The 15,639-nt window shown below is 61.3% G+C and overlaps 1 protein-coding gene across 5 annotated transcripts in view; it reads right to left on the reverse strand.

The window, feature by feature from the left end:
* The window catches only part of LOC102459912 (cell adhesion molecule CEACAM8-like), a 46,411-nt gene that overhangs the window by 26,254 nt on the left and 4,518 nt on the right, over positions 1–15,639 (reverse strand). For 4 of the 5 annotated variants that reach the window (XM_089772663.1, XM_089772662.1, XM_089772659.1 and 1 more), the window contains exon 3: positions 8,765–9,040. The exons of the other annotated variant lie outside the window; for it this stretch is intronic. In XM_089772663.1, coding sequence (XP_089628789.1) covers positions 8,765–9,040 — 276 coding nt within the window. The remainder of the gene's footprint in view (positions 1–8,764; positions 9,041–15,639) is intronic. 5 annotated transcript variants of the gene reach the window in all.

The raw sequence follows: 15,639 nt of genomic DNA on the forward strand, positions 1-15,639 counted from the left end.
GTCATGTAGCGCTGGGGAGAAGGGTCAAGGAGTTCCGAGCGCCTGGGGTTCTCGTCCCCCCTCCCGGCTGAGGGGAAGGGCCGGGCAGGGGTGGTCGACTGAGGCAGTAAGTGCGAGGTTGCGCAGGGGAGTCGCAGAAGGGGCTTCCGTTTCTTCGACCCGGGACTCCGTTCCGGGCACAGGGATTGCTAGGAAGAGACGGGACCCACCTAGCCAAGCGAGGAAGGAGCATCTCCGAGGAACGAGCAAGGAAGAAGGACCCGATTGGGCTGGAGAGGGCGGGGCGATCAGCTGGTTCTCTAATCTCTCCCCCCCATTGGGCTGGAGAGGGTGGTTCTCTAGCCCCGCTCCCCTGAGTGGGATGGAGAGGGGGGGCGATCAGCTGGTTCCTAGCCCTGCCCCCGATTGGGCTGGAGAGGGCGGGGCGATCAGCTGGTTCTCTAACCCCGCCCCCCTGATTGGGATGGAGAGGGCGGGGCGATCAGCTGGTTCTCTAACCCTGCCCCCCTGATTGGGATGGAGAGGGTGGGGCGATCAGCTGGTTCTCTAGCCCCGCCCCCCTGAGTGGGATGGAGAGGGTGGGGCGATCAGCTGGTTCTCTAGCCCCGCCCCCCTGAGTGGGATGGAGAGGGTGGGGCGATCAGCTGGTTCCTAGCCCCGCCCCCCTGATTGGGATGGAGAGGGCGGGGCGATCAGCTGGTTCCTAGCCCCGCCCCCCTGATTGGGATGGAGAGGGCGGGGCGATCAGCTGGTTCTCCTAGCGTCATTCTGCCGCTCTACTCTGCACTAGTTAGGCCTCAGCTGGAGTACTGTGTCCAGTTCTGGGCGCCACATTTCAAGAAAGATGTGGAGAAATTGGAAAGGGTACAGAGAAGAGCGACAAGAATGATTAAAGGTTTAGAGAACATGACCTATGAAGCCAGACTTCATGAACTGGGCTTGTTTAGTTTGGAAAAAAGAAGATTAAGGGGGGACATGATAGCGGCTTTCAAATATCTAAAAGGGTGTCACAAGGAGGAAGAAGAAAATTTGTTCCTCTTGGTTTCTGAGGACAGGACAAGGAGTAATGGGCTTAAAGTGCAGCAGGGGAGGTTTAGATTGGACATTAGGAAAAAATTCCTAACTGTCAGGGTGGTCAAATATTGGAATAAATTGCCAAGGGAGGTGGTAGAATCTCCCTCTCTGGAGATATTTAAGAACAGGTTAGATAGACATCTGTCAGGGATGGTGTAGACGGAGCTTGATCCTGCCTTGAGGGCGGGGGGCTGGACTCGATGACCTCTCGAGGTCCCTTCCAGTCCTATGATTCTATGATTCTATGATTCTAACCCTGCCCCCCTGATTGGGATGGAGAGGGTGGGGCGATCAGCTGGTTCCTAGCCCTGCCCCCCCATTGGGCTGGAGAGGACGGGTGATCAGCTGGTTCTCTAACCCTGCCCCCCTGATTGGGATGGAGAGGGCGGGGCGATCAGCTGGTTCTCTAGCCCCCCCCATTGGGCTGGAGAGGGTGGGGCGATCAGCTGGTTCTCTAGCCCCCCCATTGGGCTGGAGAGGACGGGCGATCAGCTGGTTCCCTAGTCCGGCCCGTGGGGCGGAGGAATCCCAGGCCTTGTTACAGGCTGGGGGCCGACTGGCTAGGCAGCAGTTCTGCAGAAAAGGACCTGGGGGTGCCAGTGGGTGAGAAGCTGGATACGAGTCACTAGGGTGCCCTGGTAGCCACACTACACGGGGGCTGGTGCAGACACACCCTGAGGGATCCGTTGCTGGGTTCAAAGCTCCGTAACCCCCCTGCTGGGGGCTGGCTGGGAGTCGCTCTGGGCTGGGGAGCAGGCTGGGCTAGTCCCGTTCTGCGTCTCTTACAGCTGCCATCAGGCGCCCTCCATCAGTTGGCGTCCGGGGCAGCAGCCCAGCTCCCCCCCTTAGTCCAGCGCTGAATCCAGTGACCGGCAGTGTCTGAAGGCGAGGGCCTGGCAGACAGTCGTCTGAGTGTGTCTGTTAAATTGTCTCTGAAAAGAAGCCAGCCGGCCTTTACGGCAGCCGTCCTGCATGGTCTGTCTGTCTCTGGAAGGAAGAGGCCGGGCGTCTTCCATTGTCTGTGAATTGTTTCTAAGGACGCTGGGCTCCCTTTATGGCAAGTGCCTTCCTGGTTTTCCCTGGTGTGGGACCCTAACGAAGCAAAGAATAACTTCAGCTGAAGTCTGGTGGGAAGCGCCGGGTCCTTAGGGCAGCGCCGCGTCACAGAGACCCACGGGAACTGGGCGAGAGAGACGCATCTACAGGTGGAAACCAGGGGCAATGTGCAAAGGAGAAAAGAGAAAAGCAATGTCGCTGCGTCGACACTGGCAGGATTTTCCGGAAACGCCTTTAATGGAAAAGTTTTCCGTTAAAAGCATTTTTGGAAAAGCACTTTTTGCGGAAAAGTATCCGTGGCCAATCTAGATGCGATTTTCCGCAAAAAAGCCCCATGGCCATTTTCGCGCTCGGGGTGTGACGCAGTGGGGGTAACTTGCTAGGGCTGCGGCGACCCCTGCTGTCTGTAACACGAGTCACTATGCAAAGGGGGCTCCAAACCTGTCTGACCAGCTACCCCCCCCCCCCTGGGGAGAAACAAAGGAAGGTGGATGCTGCCCTGGCTGGGGGGCGGGGCTGGAGGAGAGGCAGTTGTTTTCTGGCTGGGAGCATGGAGGAAGCAGCCTCAGCAACAGGCTGGGGGTTTAGAAGCCGAGACCCCCCCCCCCATATTAAGTGGGGCTGAGGCATCCTAGGCCTGCTGTTTGCAGAAACAGTACTGTGCTGTTTACACTGGCCCTCTCGCTTTTGCCCGAACGGGAGCAGCACAGTATTTCCGCAAGAACATTGACAATCTTCCATGAGATCGTCAGTGCTCTTGCGGAAATTCAAGCGGCCAGTGTAGACAGCTGGCACGTTTTTCCGCAAAAGCAGATGATTTTGTGGAAAACTTGCCAGTCTAGACACAGGCTGTGTGTGGAGAATGAGGAGTACGGATGTGCTGAGGGGCCTGTGATGCCGCTGCCCGGGTCTGAGGGTTACGGATTCCAGGGCTCTCCCACGAGGGGGTTCTGAAAGCAGGGGGGTCGGCGAACTCGGAACACGTGTGGAAGTGACGACTCCCCTTATTTCATGAGCTGCTGCTACGGCCTGACGCTCCAGACCCAGCAGCCCCTTCTCTGGTTTCCTATGAGCCGCTGAGCGGACAGGCAGTGGACAGGGTACGCCCGGTGACTAACATAGGTGGGCCGGTCTAAGCACACCCCGCGCCGCCGGAAGGCGCCCTGCGTACCACAGGTGCGGGCATCATGGACCAGGGACCTGTCCGCTTTTGGCAGAGAAGGATTTAATCAGGGGGCGCTGGGAAAGGAAAGTGCCAGCACCAAGGAAGTAGAAATAACATTGCCCCCCCCCCCCCCCCCCCGGCATCAACAGAGCAAAAATCAAAGCCCTGAGGGGTGAGCGAAGCTCAGAAAAGCAAAAATCCCCCCCCCCAGTGAGACGTAACTCGCAAGCAGCAGCACCGTGACTGGGCCTGTCCCGGCTCCCAGGGCCCGCCCACGCTTGGCCCCTCGGCTCCTGGGCAGAGCCCCCCCCAGTGCGGCAGCCCCTTCTCGGGGACCCCCCCCCCTCCGGCGGCAGAGACAGCCCTTTCCCGGGGCCACTCCAGTGTGGCGACCCTCTCCTGGGGGCCCCTCTCACCTGGGGGCCGCCCCTCCACCTCTGGGATGGCGCCTCTCAGAGCCTCCAGCCGCCTCCTCCACCATGAGCCCCTCGGGGGTCCCGTCCCTCTGTTCCCCTGGGGTCCCCCTCCCAGAGGGAGCAGGGCCCCCCGTTCTCTAGAGCAGAGCGACTCGCAGCCAGCACCGAACAGGCGGGTTTATTGGGCTTTGAACAGCAACAGGTCTCCAGGCCAGTCTCCTGGGCCTCAGCCCCCCGTCAACCTCCCTGCAGCCAGGTGAGTCCTGCCCTCAGTCCCCAAAACAACCACCCCAGGTCCTCGAGCAGCGCCCCCAGTAGCCCCTCCCCCGCCCATTGGCTACTCCCAGGTAAGATGGTCGCCCGGGGCCCTCTTCTCCGGCGCCCTCCCCTCCCCCCCCAATGTTCCCCCCTCGCTGGGGTCAGCTGGGCCGGTTCCGGGTCCCCTCTGCAGCCCCTTGTCTGTGTCTGGTCTGAACTAGCCGTGTCCTCTGAGCAGGGTCGGGGTCATCAGGGTCCCACATACGCCTCCACCTCTGGGCTGCTGCTGGAACAACCAAGTGCCCCCCTTTGTCACATGAAACCAGTAACTGCTGGGCACTGAGCCCCCCTGTAACACCCCCTTTGAGCCCCCAAACTCCCCCCTCCTCACAGCGACGAAATGCCCTGGGGAAGGAATTGGGTGGTGGTTTGTCAGAGCTACGCGGGGAGTTTCGATTAGAACATTTCTAATAGTGCTGGTGCTGTACTGGGGCTTCCAAAGTCAATTAAAACCCTGAAACTATTGAATGTAACCTGCTGGGTTAGAGAACCCCAATGGCAAGAGGGAGGAACTGGGGGGGTAAACTGAGGCAGTCCATGGTATCTTGCTGAGAACTGACAACTCAAATCCTAAATTGAAGGCTTGGGAACACAGCACGGGCAGTTAACTGGACCCTGCCTTCCCTGCCAACCACAGTCCAACGGGGCTTTATCAAAGTGACGGGCTGAAGCTTTCACACGCTCTTCGTTACTGTCAGGTGTTAATGAAACGTGTCTGATACGAAGTTTCTATGGAGAAGACGACAGAAGGGGTCTCTGAACACAAGGGACTTGATGAGACGGCTGGACACAAAGATCCATCTAAACACACACGATCTCTCTTGGGACTGAGATCTTTACACACTTTCTCTTAATACAAAGTTCTGTGGGAATGCTACAGAGATTTAGTCACACACCTTGCTGCCCAGGGCAGTGCCGGGTCCTGGTCCCTGTGGGAGGACCGCAGGGAGGGATTCCTGGACTGGGAACAGACCGGCAGGGACAAACCGAATCCTGGGAGGGGAGGAGGCAGCTGGGGGTGCTCCAGGGGTCCCGCCGCCGGCTGCTGTTCCTGGCCCGCGAGATCCCCCTTGTGGGGCACCGAGGAATCCGGCCCCCAGGCAGAAGCTGCTGCAGAACTTTTACTGGCCGGGGTCTTTGACGCTGTTCACGGGATTGCCGGGCCCGTGACTCCTGCTGGGGGGGAGCCCAGGACAATTGCAAAGTGGGTCTGAGGCCCTGCCCATCACAGAGGAGCCTGCCAGAAGGGGGCGCTGGATCTAGGGGGCCCCTGGGCAGGGCGACCCGGCCGGGGAAGAAATACGCCCTGGGGGGTGGATTTGGCTACTTGCCAGCCCAGGCCGGGGCTCTGCCCTCACTGGCTCTGCCCTCACGGTGGCAGACGCGCCGCTGGCCCTTTTCAGCAGGGGGGTTCCCCCAGGAGTCCTCATGGACCAGGGACCCCACTTCACGTGGGCCCCGCTCCGGTGCCTGTGGGAGACGTGCGGGGTCCATCCCCCATCCGGCGTACCCCATTCCGGGCCACTGGGGGACGTCTGCACTAGGTCGGTAGTTGGAGCTAGGTAGGCAAACGAGGGCAACCGGAGTTGCAAATGAAGCCCCGGATTTAAGTATCTCTGGTGTATTTGCATCTTCCCGGGTGCCGCCATTTTTAAATCCCCCTTAGTCCGAACTAACTGCCCGCGGCTCCACGCGGCTCCACGCGGCTCCACGCGGCAGTTAAACGTTAATTCAAACTAACTCCTTAGTTGGAATTAACTGTTACTCCTCGTGGAATGAGACACCCTGGGAGAGCAGCCCGGGCCCTGGAGAGGGAGGCTGGGGACACACTGGCTCTTGGGGTGACCCAGCCCCCTCCAGCCCCTGGGCCCCCCCCCGCGTGGTGCTGGTCCCCAAGGACGGAACAGTCCGGGTCTGCGTGGACTGTCGGGAACTCGGCGCCCTCCCCGCGCCCGATGCCGACCCATGGCCAGGGCTGACGGACCCCAGACAAGGGGGGGCCGGTTCCTCACTGCCATGGACCTGCCCAAAGGGGACTGGCAGTTGCTGGGACCCGGAGGCCCGGGGGAAGTCGGCTCCATCACCCCACTGGGGCTCTTTGAGTTCCTGGTCCTGCCCTTTGGCCTCAGGGGCCCGGCCCCTCCCAGCGCCTGGGGGGCCAGTTATTGGGGGGGGGACTGGGCTTTGGCTTCTCTCCACGATCCCGTGTCTGTGGCCAGGCCTGGGAGGACCACGTGGCCGGGTGCAGAGGGGCTGGGCCGTCTCCCGGGGGCCGGGCTGACCGGAGGAGCCGGGAAGTGCAGGGGGGGGGCTGGCCGAGGGGAGGTGTCTGGGCCACAAGGGGGGGAGCGGTCGGCCGAAGCCGGAGCCGGCCAAGGTGGGAGCCACCCGGGACTGCCCCCCCCCAGCCCAAGAGGCAGGCCCAGGCTCTCCTGGGAGGGCCGGCTGCTACCGGAGGTTTGCGCCCCATTGTAGCGCCTGGCCGCTCCCCTGCCGGGGCTGTGCAGGACGGGCCGGGCCGGGGCGGGTCTGGACCCAGCGGGGCCGGGGGCTCTCGGGGCCTGAGCGAGGCCTCAGCCAGGGCCCGGTGCCGTCAGCCCGGACTGGAGCAAACCCACCCTGGGCTCACGGAGCCTCCCGCACGGCCGGGTGCAAACTGACCCCAAGGGGCGCGACGCCCCAGCGCTACCTGAGCAGGGAGCTCTGCCCGGGAGCAGCACGGCGCGGCCAGAGAGCAGGCACCGGCCCGGGGCCCTTGGAAAGCTGCAGCCCTGCCCGTGGGGGGGCCTCTCCCAGGGCGGCCGACCCCTCCCCAGACCTGGCTGCACCGGGCCCAGGGGCCGAGGCCGAGCGGCTGAGATGGAGCCTGGGAGGGTCCGTGCCAAGGGGGCGCCAGTGTCCCAGCCGGCGCCTGATCCCGGGGGGCTGAGCTGCCCCAGGCCCCTGGCGGAGCGACCCCCTCAGTCTGGTCTGGAGGGGGAGGGGGGTGAGCAAGGGGGAGTTTTGGGGGGGTCAAGGGGAGGGCTCAGTGCTGGGATGTGATGGGGCGGGGGAGGAGATTGTCCTGGCAGAGACCAGCCCAGATCTGGAGTCGGTGTCTGGTGCCCTGGTGCCCCCGGCCCTGCTCAGAGCCCCCGGCCGGTTCCCACCAGACGCCAGACAAGGGGGTGCAGAGAGGAGACCCCAGCACCCTGCCCAGCTGGTCCCAGCGAGGGGGGAACATTGGGGGGAGGGGAGAAGAGGGGCCCAGGCGACCCTGTTACCTGCAGAGACACTGGCTGGGGGGTGGCTGTTGCTGGAGGTATTGGGGGCTCAGATTGGGATGGGGGGCAGAGCAGGCAGAGCCCCCGGGCAGCAGGGGGGCTCAGCCATGCTGGGCTGGGGGGGGCCCAGGCCGACAGGCCTGAGGGTTTGTCTACACTAGCCCCCTAGTTCGAACTAGGGAGGCTCGTGTCGGCATTCGAAGTTGCAAATGAAGCCCAGGATTTAAACATCCCGCGCTTGACTTGCATCTTGCCGGCCGGTCGCCATTTTGAAATGTCACTAGTCCGGACTAACGGCCCGCGGCTGCACGCGCCAGGGACCCGCTAGTGCGATTAACGCCCCTAAATCCAGCTACCCGGTATTGCTCCTGCAAGGAGGTTTAAGGAGATTGGAACTGGGGGGCTGGTACAGACACTCCCGGAGGGGCCGTTGCTGGTCGCAGCCCCATAGCCCTCCTGTGGGGCTGGCCGGGGGTCGCTCTGGGCTGGGGAGCAGGCTGGGCTAGGCCCTTGGGAGGGGACCCCCAAGGGCTCACAGTGGAGTGAGGCATCAGGAGGCCCTGAGAGGCGCTGTCCCGCAGGCGGAGGGGGACCCCCCCAGGTGAGAGGGGCCCCCCAAGAGAGGGTCGCCGCACTAGAGTGGCCCCTGGGAAAGGGCCGTCTCACTGCCACCGGGCTGGAGGGGCCCCCTGGAGGGGGCTGCAGCACTGGAGGGGGGGACAGACGGGCCCAGCGTGGGCAGGGCTGGGAGCCAGGATTCCTGGGTTGTCCCCCCAGCTCTCCGGCCAGCGCCACCCCCGCCAGGGACCCGATGACGATCCCAGCGAGGGCCCCGGCAGAGAGACCCGAATCGGCACCCGGGGGAGGGGAATTTGGGGGAGAGATGGGGAGGGGTGTTACAGCCACCGTCCCCCCCACCCTCTGCCCCACAGCACCCCCTAGCGCCCATTGGGGCAGCCCTGCCTGCCAGAGAAGAGCGCCCCCTGCTGAGCCCCAGATACCTGCAGCTCAGGGCCCCCTAGAGCTGCACTGCCCCGTTGGGACTGCAGAGCCCAGCTCCCTCCCAGGGACTCACCCGGCCCCAGCACCCGCACGGCGACCGACGCCCAGGCAGTGAGGTTGGTGCCCGAGTTGTGAGCCTGGCACTCGTACGTGCCCTGCTGAGCGCTGGTCGTGAGGGTCAAGGTGAAGCTGCTGCCGGTCTGGCCAGTGTCGGTGCCGTTGAGAGCCCAGCGATAGCTCGGGGCTGGGACGGAGTCGGCGACACACGTGAGGGTCAGAGGGGACCCCAGGGGCAGGAGGATGGGGCCTGGTGGATCTATCCTGGCGGAGTCTGGCCCATCTAGACAGAGAGAGACGGGGCAGGAGACGGTGGCACCAGAGAGGGGTCTCTGGTTACCAAAGCCACACGCCCCACCCCAGAAGCAGCTGCATCTCGGTGGCCGGGCAGGGCCAGGGCTGTGGCTACTCACAGGTCACTGTCACGGGGCTGGGCTCGCTGCGGTTGGAGCAGACGGCGTTCCCGACCTCACACTGGTAGGCGCCGGCGTCGCCCCGGGTGACGTTCAGCACCGTCAGGGTGCGGTTGTCGGGGGCCAGCACCAGCCGCCGGCTGGGCCCAAGGGGCTCCCCGTCCCGGAGCCAGAGCCGGGTGTCGGTGCTGGGGGAGCTGTTACACGTGAGGGAGAAGGTCCCGTTCTCAGGCACCAGGGTCTGGTTGGGCGTCACCATGGGCCTGGGCAGCATTTCTGTGCGAGGAGCAGAGAGAGCGTCAGTGGGGGGAGCAGATGGACCCGGCCCCACCCCCAGGGGAACCCTCGGCCCCGGCTCTGCCCCACGGCCCCGTGGGGGACTCAGACCCAGCGCCCCGCCCACACTAGGGAGCTGTATCCAGCCAAACCCTCTGGCAGGGCTTGGGGGCAGTGGGGGGCTGGCAGCGGGGGGCTGGCAGCCTGCCCCCCCGGGCTCTATTCCCCACGCGAGGGGGGCAGGGGCATCGCAGGTAACACCACCCGCCACAGCAGCGCGGGGGAGGGTGTCACAGAGTGCAGGGGGGCCCCCGGGCGTTGCCCCCACCCGCAGCCAGAGGGGACTCTCAGGCGGCAGGTAGAAGAGAAGGTCTGTCGGGTCCCAGCACTTGTTACAGGAGCCAGGCCCAGCCAGCCCGGCCCGGCCGGGGGGTGGGGGGGGCCCGGAGCCAGCGCAGTGGAATCCACCTCACAAAAGAGCTGCCGTTTCGTGTAGGCGAGAGGGCCGCGTAGTGTGAAAGGGGAGGAAGTGAAACATTTGATCCCCAAAGAGAACGTCACGGTGCTGAGCGTGCCGAGGGCCAAGCATGTGCTAGTGACAGTCTGTTCTGGGCCCCTGCCAGAGGAGGAGCTGGAGCTGCGTTCGAAGGGAGAACACACTTCGCTGGGCTCTCGCTGTGCTGCAGCATGTCGGAATAAACTATCCTCCCGACCTTTTACTGAGTGGGAGGATCCCTTCGACCATTTGGAGGTTCCACCGAGATCCCAAACGTCAGCTCCCTGCCCCGGTGACGGACTGGCGCCCTGCAACCCGCTCAGAGCGCACGGCTGCGGGGAGGACACCAGCTTTGCTAGTTTCATAGTGTAGGGCCTGAGGGTCGGTCTTCGCCGCCTGGCGGGTGAGTTCCGACTACGGGATTTCTCCTACGTTTATTATCTTATGGGGAGTAGTTTATTGTTGTGTGTTATATGCAGGGCTCAGCCACGTGGGTCTGTGCATGCGCAGATCGCTCTGCGCCGGCTCTTCTGGGGTGTAATCTACTCGTCATGGGCAAGTCAGTACATTGCAGTCGGGCCCGGGTTAGATGTGTCTGTTCTGAACGCCAAGTCGCCACCCCAGCCTGCCCTCTAGGAGCAATCCAGTGACCGGCAGTGTCTGAAGGCGAGGGCCTGGCAGACAGTCGTCTGAGTGTGTCTGTTAAATTGTCTCTGAAAAGAAGCCAGCCGGCCTTTACGGCAGCCGTCCTGCATGGTCTGTCTGTCTCTGGAAGGAAGAGGCCGGGCGTCTTCCATTGTCTGTGAATTGTTTCTAAGGACGCTGGGCTCCCTTTATGGCAAGTGCCTTCCTGGTTTTCCCTGGTGTGGGATCCTAACGAAGCAAAGAATAACTTCAGCTGAAGTCTGGTGGGAAGTGCCGGGTCCTTAGGGCAGCGCCACGTCACAGAGACCCACGGGAACTGGGCGAGAGAGACGCATCTACAGGTGGAAACTAGGGGCAATGTGAAAAGGAGAAAAGAAAAGCAATGTGGGTATGCCTACGTTACCCCGCTAGTTCGAACTAGGAGGGTAGTGTAGACATACCCTGTGTGTGGAGAATGAGGAGTACGGATGTGCTGAGTGGCGTGTGATGCCGCTGCCCGGGTCTGAGGGTTACGGATTCCAGGGCTCTCCCACGAGGGGGTTCTGAAAGCAGGGGGGTCGGCGAACTCGGAACACGTGTGGAAGTGACGACTCCCCTTATTTCATGAGCTGCTGCTACGGCCTGACGCTCCAGACCCAGCAGCCCCTTCTCTGGAGTGCGCGGAGCTGGTTTCCGATGAGCCGCTGAGCGGACAGGCAGTGGACAGGGTACGCCCGGTGACTAACATAGGTGGGGCCGGTCTAAGCACACCCCGCGCCGCCGGAAGGCGTCCTGCGTACCACAGGTGCGGGCATCATGGACCAGGGACCTGTCCGCTTTTGGCAGAGAAGGATTTAATCAGAGGGCGCTGGGAAAGGAAAGTGCCAGCACCAAGGAAGTAGAAATAACATTCCCCCCCCCCCCCCGCATCAACAGAGCGAAAATCAAAGCCCTGAGGGGTGAGTGAAGCTCAGAAAAGCAAAAATCCCCCCCCCAGTGAGACGTAACTCGCAAGCAGCAGCACCGTGACTGGGCCTGTCCCGGCTCCCAGGGCCCGCCCACGCTTGGCCCCTCGGCTCCTGGGCAGAGCCCCCCCCCCAGTGCGGCAGCCCCTTCTCGGGGAGCCCCCCCCTCCGGCGGCAGAGACAGCCCTTTCCCAGGGCCCCTCCAGTGTGGTGACCCTCTCCTGGGGGCCCCTCTCACCTGGGGGCCACCCCTCCGCCTCTGGGATGGCGCCTCTCAGGGCCTCCAGCCGCCTCCTCCACCATGAGCCCCTCGGGGGTCCCGTCCCTCTGTTCCCCTGGGGTCCCCCTCCCAGAGGGAGCAGGGCCCCCCGTTCTCTAGAGCAGAGCGACTCGCAGCCAGCACCGAACAGGCGGGTTTATTGGGCTTTGAACAGCAACAGGTCTCCAGGCCAGTCTCCTGGGCCTCAGCCCCCCGTCAACCTCCCTGCAGCCAGGTGAGTCCTGCCCTCAGTCCCCAAAACAACCACCCCAGGTCCTCGAGCAGCGCCCCCAGTAGCCCCTCCCCCGCCCATTGGCTACTCCCAGGTAAGATGGTCGCCCGGGGCCCTCTTCTCCGGCTCCCTCCCCTCCCCCCCCAATGTTCCCCCCTCGCTGGGGTCAGCTGGGCCGGTTCCAGGTCCCCTCTGCAGCCCCTTGTCTGTGTCTGGTCTGAACTAGCCGTGTCCTCTGAGCAGGGTCGGGGTCATCAGGGTCCCACATACGCCTCCACCTCTGGGCTGCTGTCTGGAACAACCAAGTGCCCCCCTTTGTCACATGAAACCAGTAACTGCTGGGCACTGAGCCCCCCTGTAACACCCCCCTTTGAACCCCCAAACTCCCCCCTCCTCACAGCGACGAAATCCCCTGGGGAAGGAATTGGGTGGTGGTTTGTCAGAGCTACGCGGGGAGTTTCGATTAGAACATTTCTAATAGTGCTGGTGCTGTACTGGGGCTTCCAAAGTCAATTAAAACCCTGAAACTATTGAATGTAACCTGCTGAGTTAGAGAACCCCAACGGCAAGAGGGAGGAACTGGGGGGGTAAACTGAGGCAGTCCATGGTATCTTGCTGAGAACTGACAACTCAAATCCTAAATTGAAGGCTTGGGAACACAGCACGGGCAGTTAACTGGACCCTGCCTTCCCTGCCAACCACAGTCCAACGGGGCTTTATCGAAGTGACGGGCTGAAGCTTTCACACGCTCTTCGTTACTGTCAGGTGTTAATGAAACGTGTTCGGGCTCTTTACTCCCGGTAAAGGAAGCGTTTCCCAAGGACCCCGAGCAACCTTCGCACCCGTTAGAACCAGGAGCCTGGTTCTAAAGGTCCAGCAGTGAAAGACGCTCTACCCCCACGTTGGGAAGGCCCTGACCAGGTTTTGCTAGCCACCACCACTGCTGCAGTGCCCGTCTGGACCCGTGGCTCCCACTGCAGAGAGACCCCTCCGCCTCGAGAGGAGTCCACCTGACTACTGAGAAGTCTCCCTCCTTCCGGTCCTGCTTTCCCTCCGCTGCACAGCAAGAGTTAAGTACGAGAGGAAGGTCTGGCCACCTCTCCCCTGTACACGAGCAGCATTGCCAGGCCTTCCATATCCGCCGGAAGAGCAAAGTATTACAGGCGATGTGCTGGGAACCTCACCCCTGTACACTAACAGCATTGCCAGGCCTTCCATATCCGCCGGAAGAGCAAAGTATTACAGGCGATGTGCTGGGAACCTCACCCCTGTACACTAACAGCATTGCCAGGCCTTCCATATCCGCCGGAAGAGCAAAGTATTACAGGCGATGTGCTGGGAACCTCACCCCTGTACACGAGCAGCATTGCCAGGCCTTCCATATCCGCCGGAAGAGCAAAGTATTACAGGCGATGTGCTGGGAACCTCTCCCCTGTTCACTAACAGCATTGCCAGGCCTTCCATATCCGCCGGAAGAGCAAAGTATTACAGGCGATGTGCTGGGAACCTCATCCCTGTTCACTAACAGCATTGCCAGGCCTTCCATATCCGCCGGAAGAGCAAAGTATTACAGGCGATGTGCTGGGAACCTCACCCCTGCACACTAACAGCATTGCCAGGCCTTCCATATCCGCCGGAAGAGCAAAGTATTACAGGCGATGTGCTGGGAACCTCACCCCTGCACACTAACAGCATTGCCAGGCCTTCCATATCCGCCGGAAGAGCAAAGTATTACAGGCGATGTGCTGGGAACCTCACCCCTGCACACTAACAGCATTGCCAGGCCTTCCATATCCGCCGGAAGAGCAAAGTATTACAGGCGATGTGCTGGGAACCTCACCCCTGTTCACTAACAGCATTGCCAGGCCTTCCATATCCGCCGGAAGAGCAAAGTATTACAGGCGATGTGCTGGGAACCTCACCCCTGTACACTAACAGCATTGCCAGGCCTTCCATATCCGCCGGAAGAGCAAAGTATTACAGGCGATGTGCTGGGAACCTCACCCCTGTACACTAGCAGCATTGCCAGGCCTTCCATATCCGCCGGAAGAGCAAAGTATTACAGGCGATGTGCTGGGAACCTCTCCCCTGCACACTAACAGCATTGCCAGGCCTTCCATATCCGCCGGAAGAGCAAAGTATTACAGGCGATGTGCTGGGAACCTCACCCCTGTTCACTAACAGCATTGCCAGGCCTTCCATATCCGCCGGAAGAGCAAAGTATTACAGGCGATGTGCTGGGAACCTCTCCCCTGCACACTAACAGCATTGCCAGGCCTTCCATATCCGCCGGAAGAGCAAAGTATTACAGGCGATGTGCTGGGAACCTCACCCCTGTACACTAGCAGCATTGCCAGGCCTTCCATATCCGCCGGAAGAGCAAAGTATTACAGGCGATGTGCTGGGAACCTCTCCCTGTACACTAACAGCATTGCCAGGCCTTCCATATCCGCCGGAAGAGCAAAGTATTACAGGCGATGTGCTGGGAACCTCTCCCTGTACACTAACAGCATTGCCAGGCCTTCCATATCCGCCGGAAGAGCAAAGTATTACAGGCGATGTGCTGGGAACCTCACCCCTGTTCACTAACAGCATTGCCAGGCCTTCCATATCCGCCGGAAGAGCAAAGTATTACAGGCGATGTGCTGGGAACCTCACCCCTGTACACTAACAGCATTGCCAGGCCTTCCATATCCGCCGGAAGAGCAAAGTATTACAGGCGATGTGCTGGGAACCTCACCCCTGTTCACTAACAGCATTGCCAGGCCTTCCATATCCGCCGGAAGAGCAAAGTATTACAGGCGATGTGCTGGGAACCTCTCCCCTGCACACTAGCAGCATTGCCAGGCCTTCCATATCCGCCGGAAGAGCAAAGTATTACAGGCGATGTGCTGGGAACCTCACCCCTGTACACTAACAGCATTGCCAGGCCTTCCATATCCGCCAGAAGAGCAAAGTATTACAGGCGATGTGCTGGGAACCTCTCCCCTGCACACTAACAGCATTGCCAGGCCTTCCATATCCGCCGGAAGAGCAAAGTATTACAGGCGATGTGCTGGGAACCTCACCCCTGTACACTAACAGCATTGCCAGGCCTTCCATATCCGCCGGAAGAGCAAAGTATTACAGGCGATGTGCTGGGAACCTCACCCCTGTACACTAACAGCATTGCCAGGCCTTCCATATCCGCCGGAAGAGCAAAGTATTACAGGCGATGTGCTGGGAACCTCTCCCTGTACACTAACAGCATTGCCAGGCCTTCCATATCCGCCGGAAGAGCAAAGTATTACAGGCGATGTGCTGGGAACCTCACCCCTGTACACTAACAGCATTGCCAGGCCTTCCATATCCGCCGGAAGAGCAAAGTATTACAGGCGATGTGCTGGGAACCTCTCCCCTGTACACTAACAGCATTGCCAGGCCTTCCATATCCGCCGGAAGAGCAAAGTATTACAGGCGATGTGCTGGGAACCTCACCCCTGTTCACTAACAGCATTGCCAGGCCTTCCATATCCGCCGGAAGAGCAAAGTATTACAGGCGATGTGCTGGGAACCTCTCCCCTGTACACTAACAGCATTGCCAGGCCTTCCATATCCGCCGGAAGAGCAAAGTATTACAGGCGATGTGCTGGGAACCTCTCCCCTGTACACTAACAGCATTGCCAGGCCTTCCATATCCGCCGGAAGAGCAAAGTATTACAGGCGATGTGCTGGGAACCTCTCCCCTGTTCACTAACAGCATTGCCAGGCCTTCCATATCCGCCGGAAGAGCAAAGTATTACAGGCGATGTGCTGGGAACCTCTCCCCTGTACACTAGCAGCATTGCCAGGCCTTCCATATCCGCCGGAAGAGCAAAGTATTACAGGCGATGTGCTGGGAACCTCTCCCCTGTTCACTAACAGCATTGCCAGGCCTTCCATATCCGCCGGAAGAGCAAAGTATTACAGGCGATGTGCTGGGAACCTCTCCCCTGTACACTAACAGCATTGCCAGGCCTTCCATATCCGCCGGAAGAGCAAAGT

This window comes from Pelodiscus sinensis, chromosome 22 (assembly GCF_052426305.1).
Source record: "Pelodiscus sinensis isolate ZL-2025 chromosome 22, ASM5242630v1, whole genome shotgun sequence".
NCBI classification, from domain to species: Eukaryota; Metazoa; Chordata; order Testudines; family Trionychidae; genus Pelodiscus; species Pelodiscus sinensis.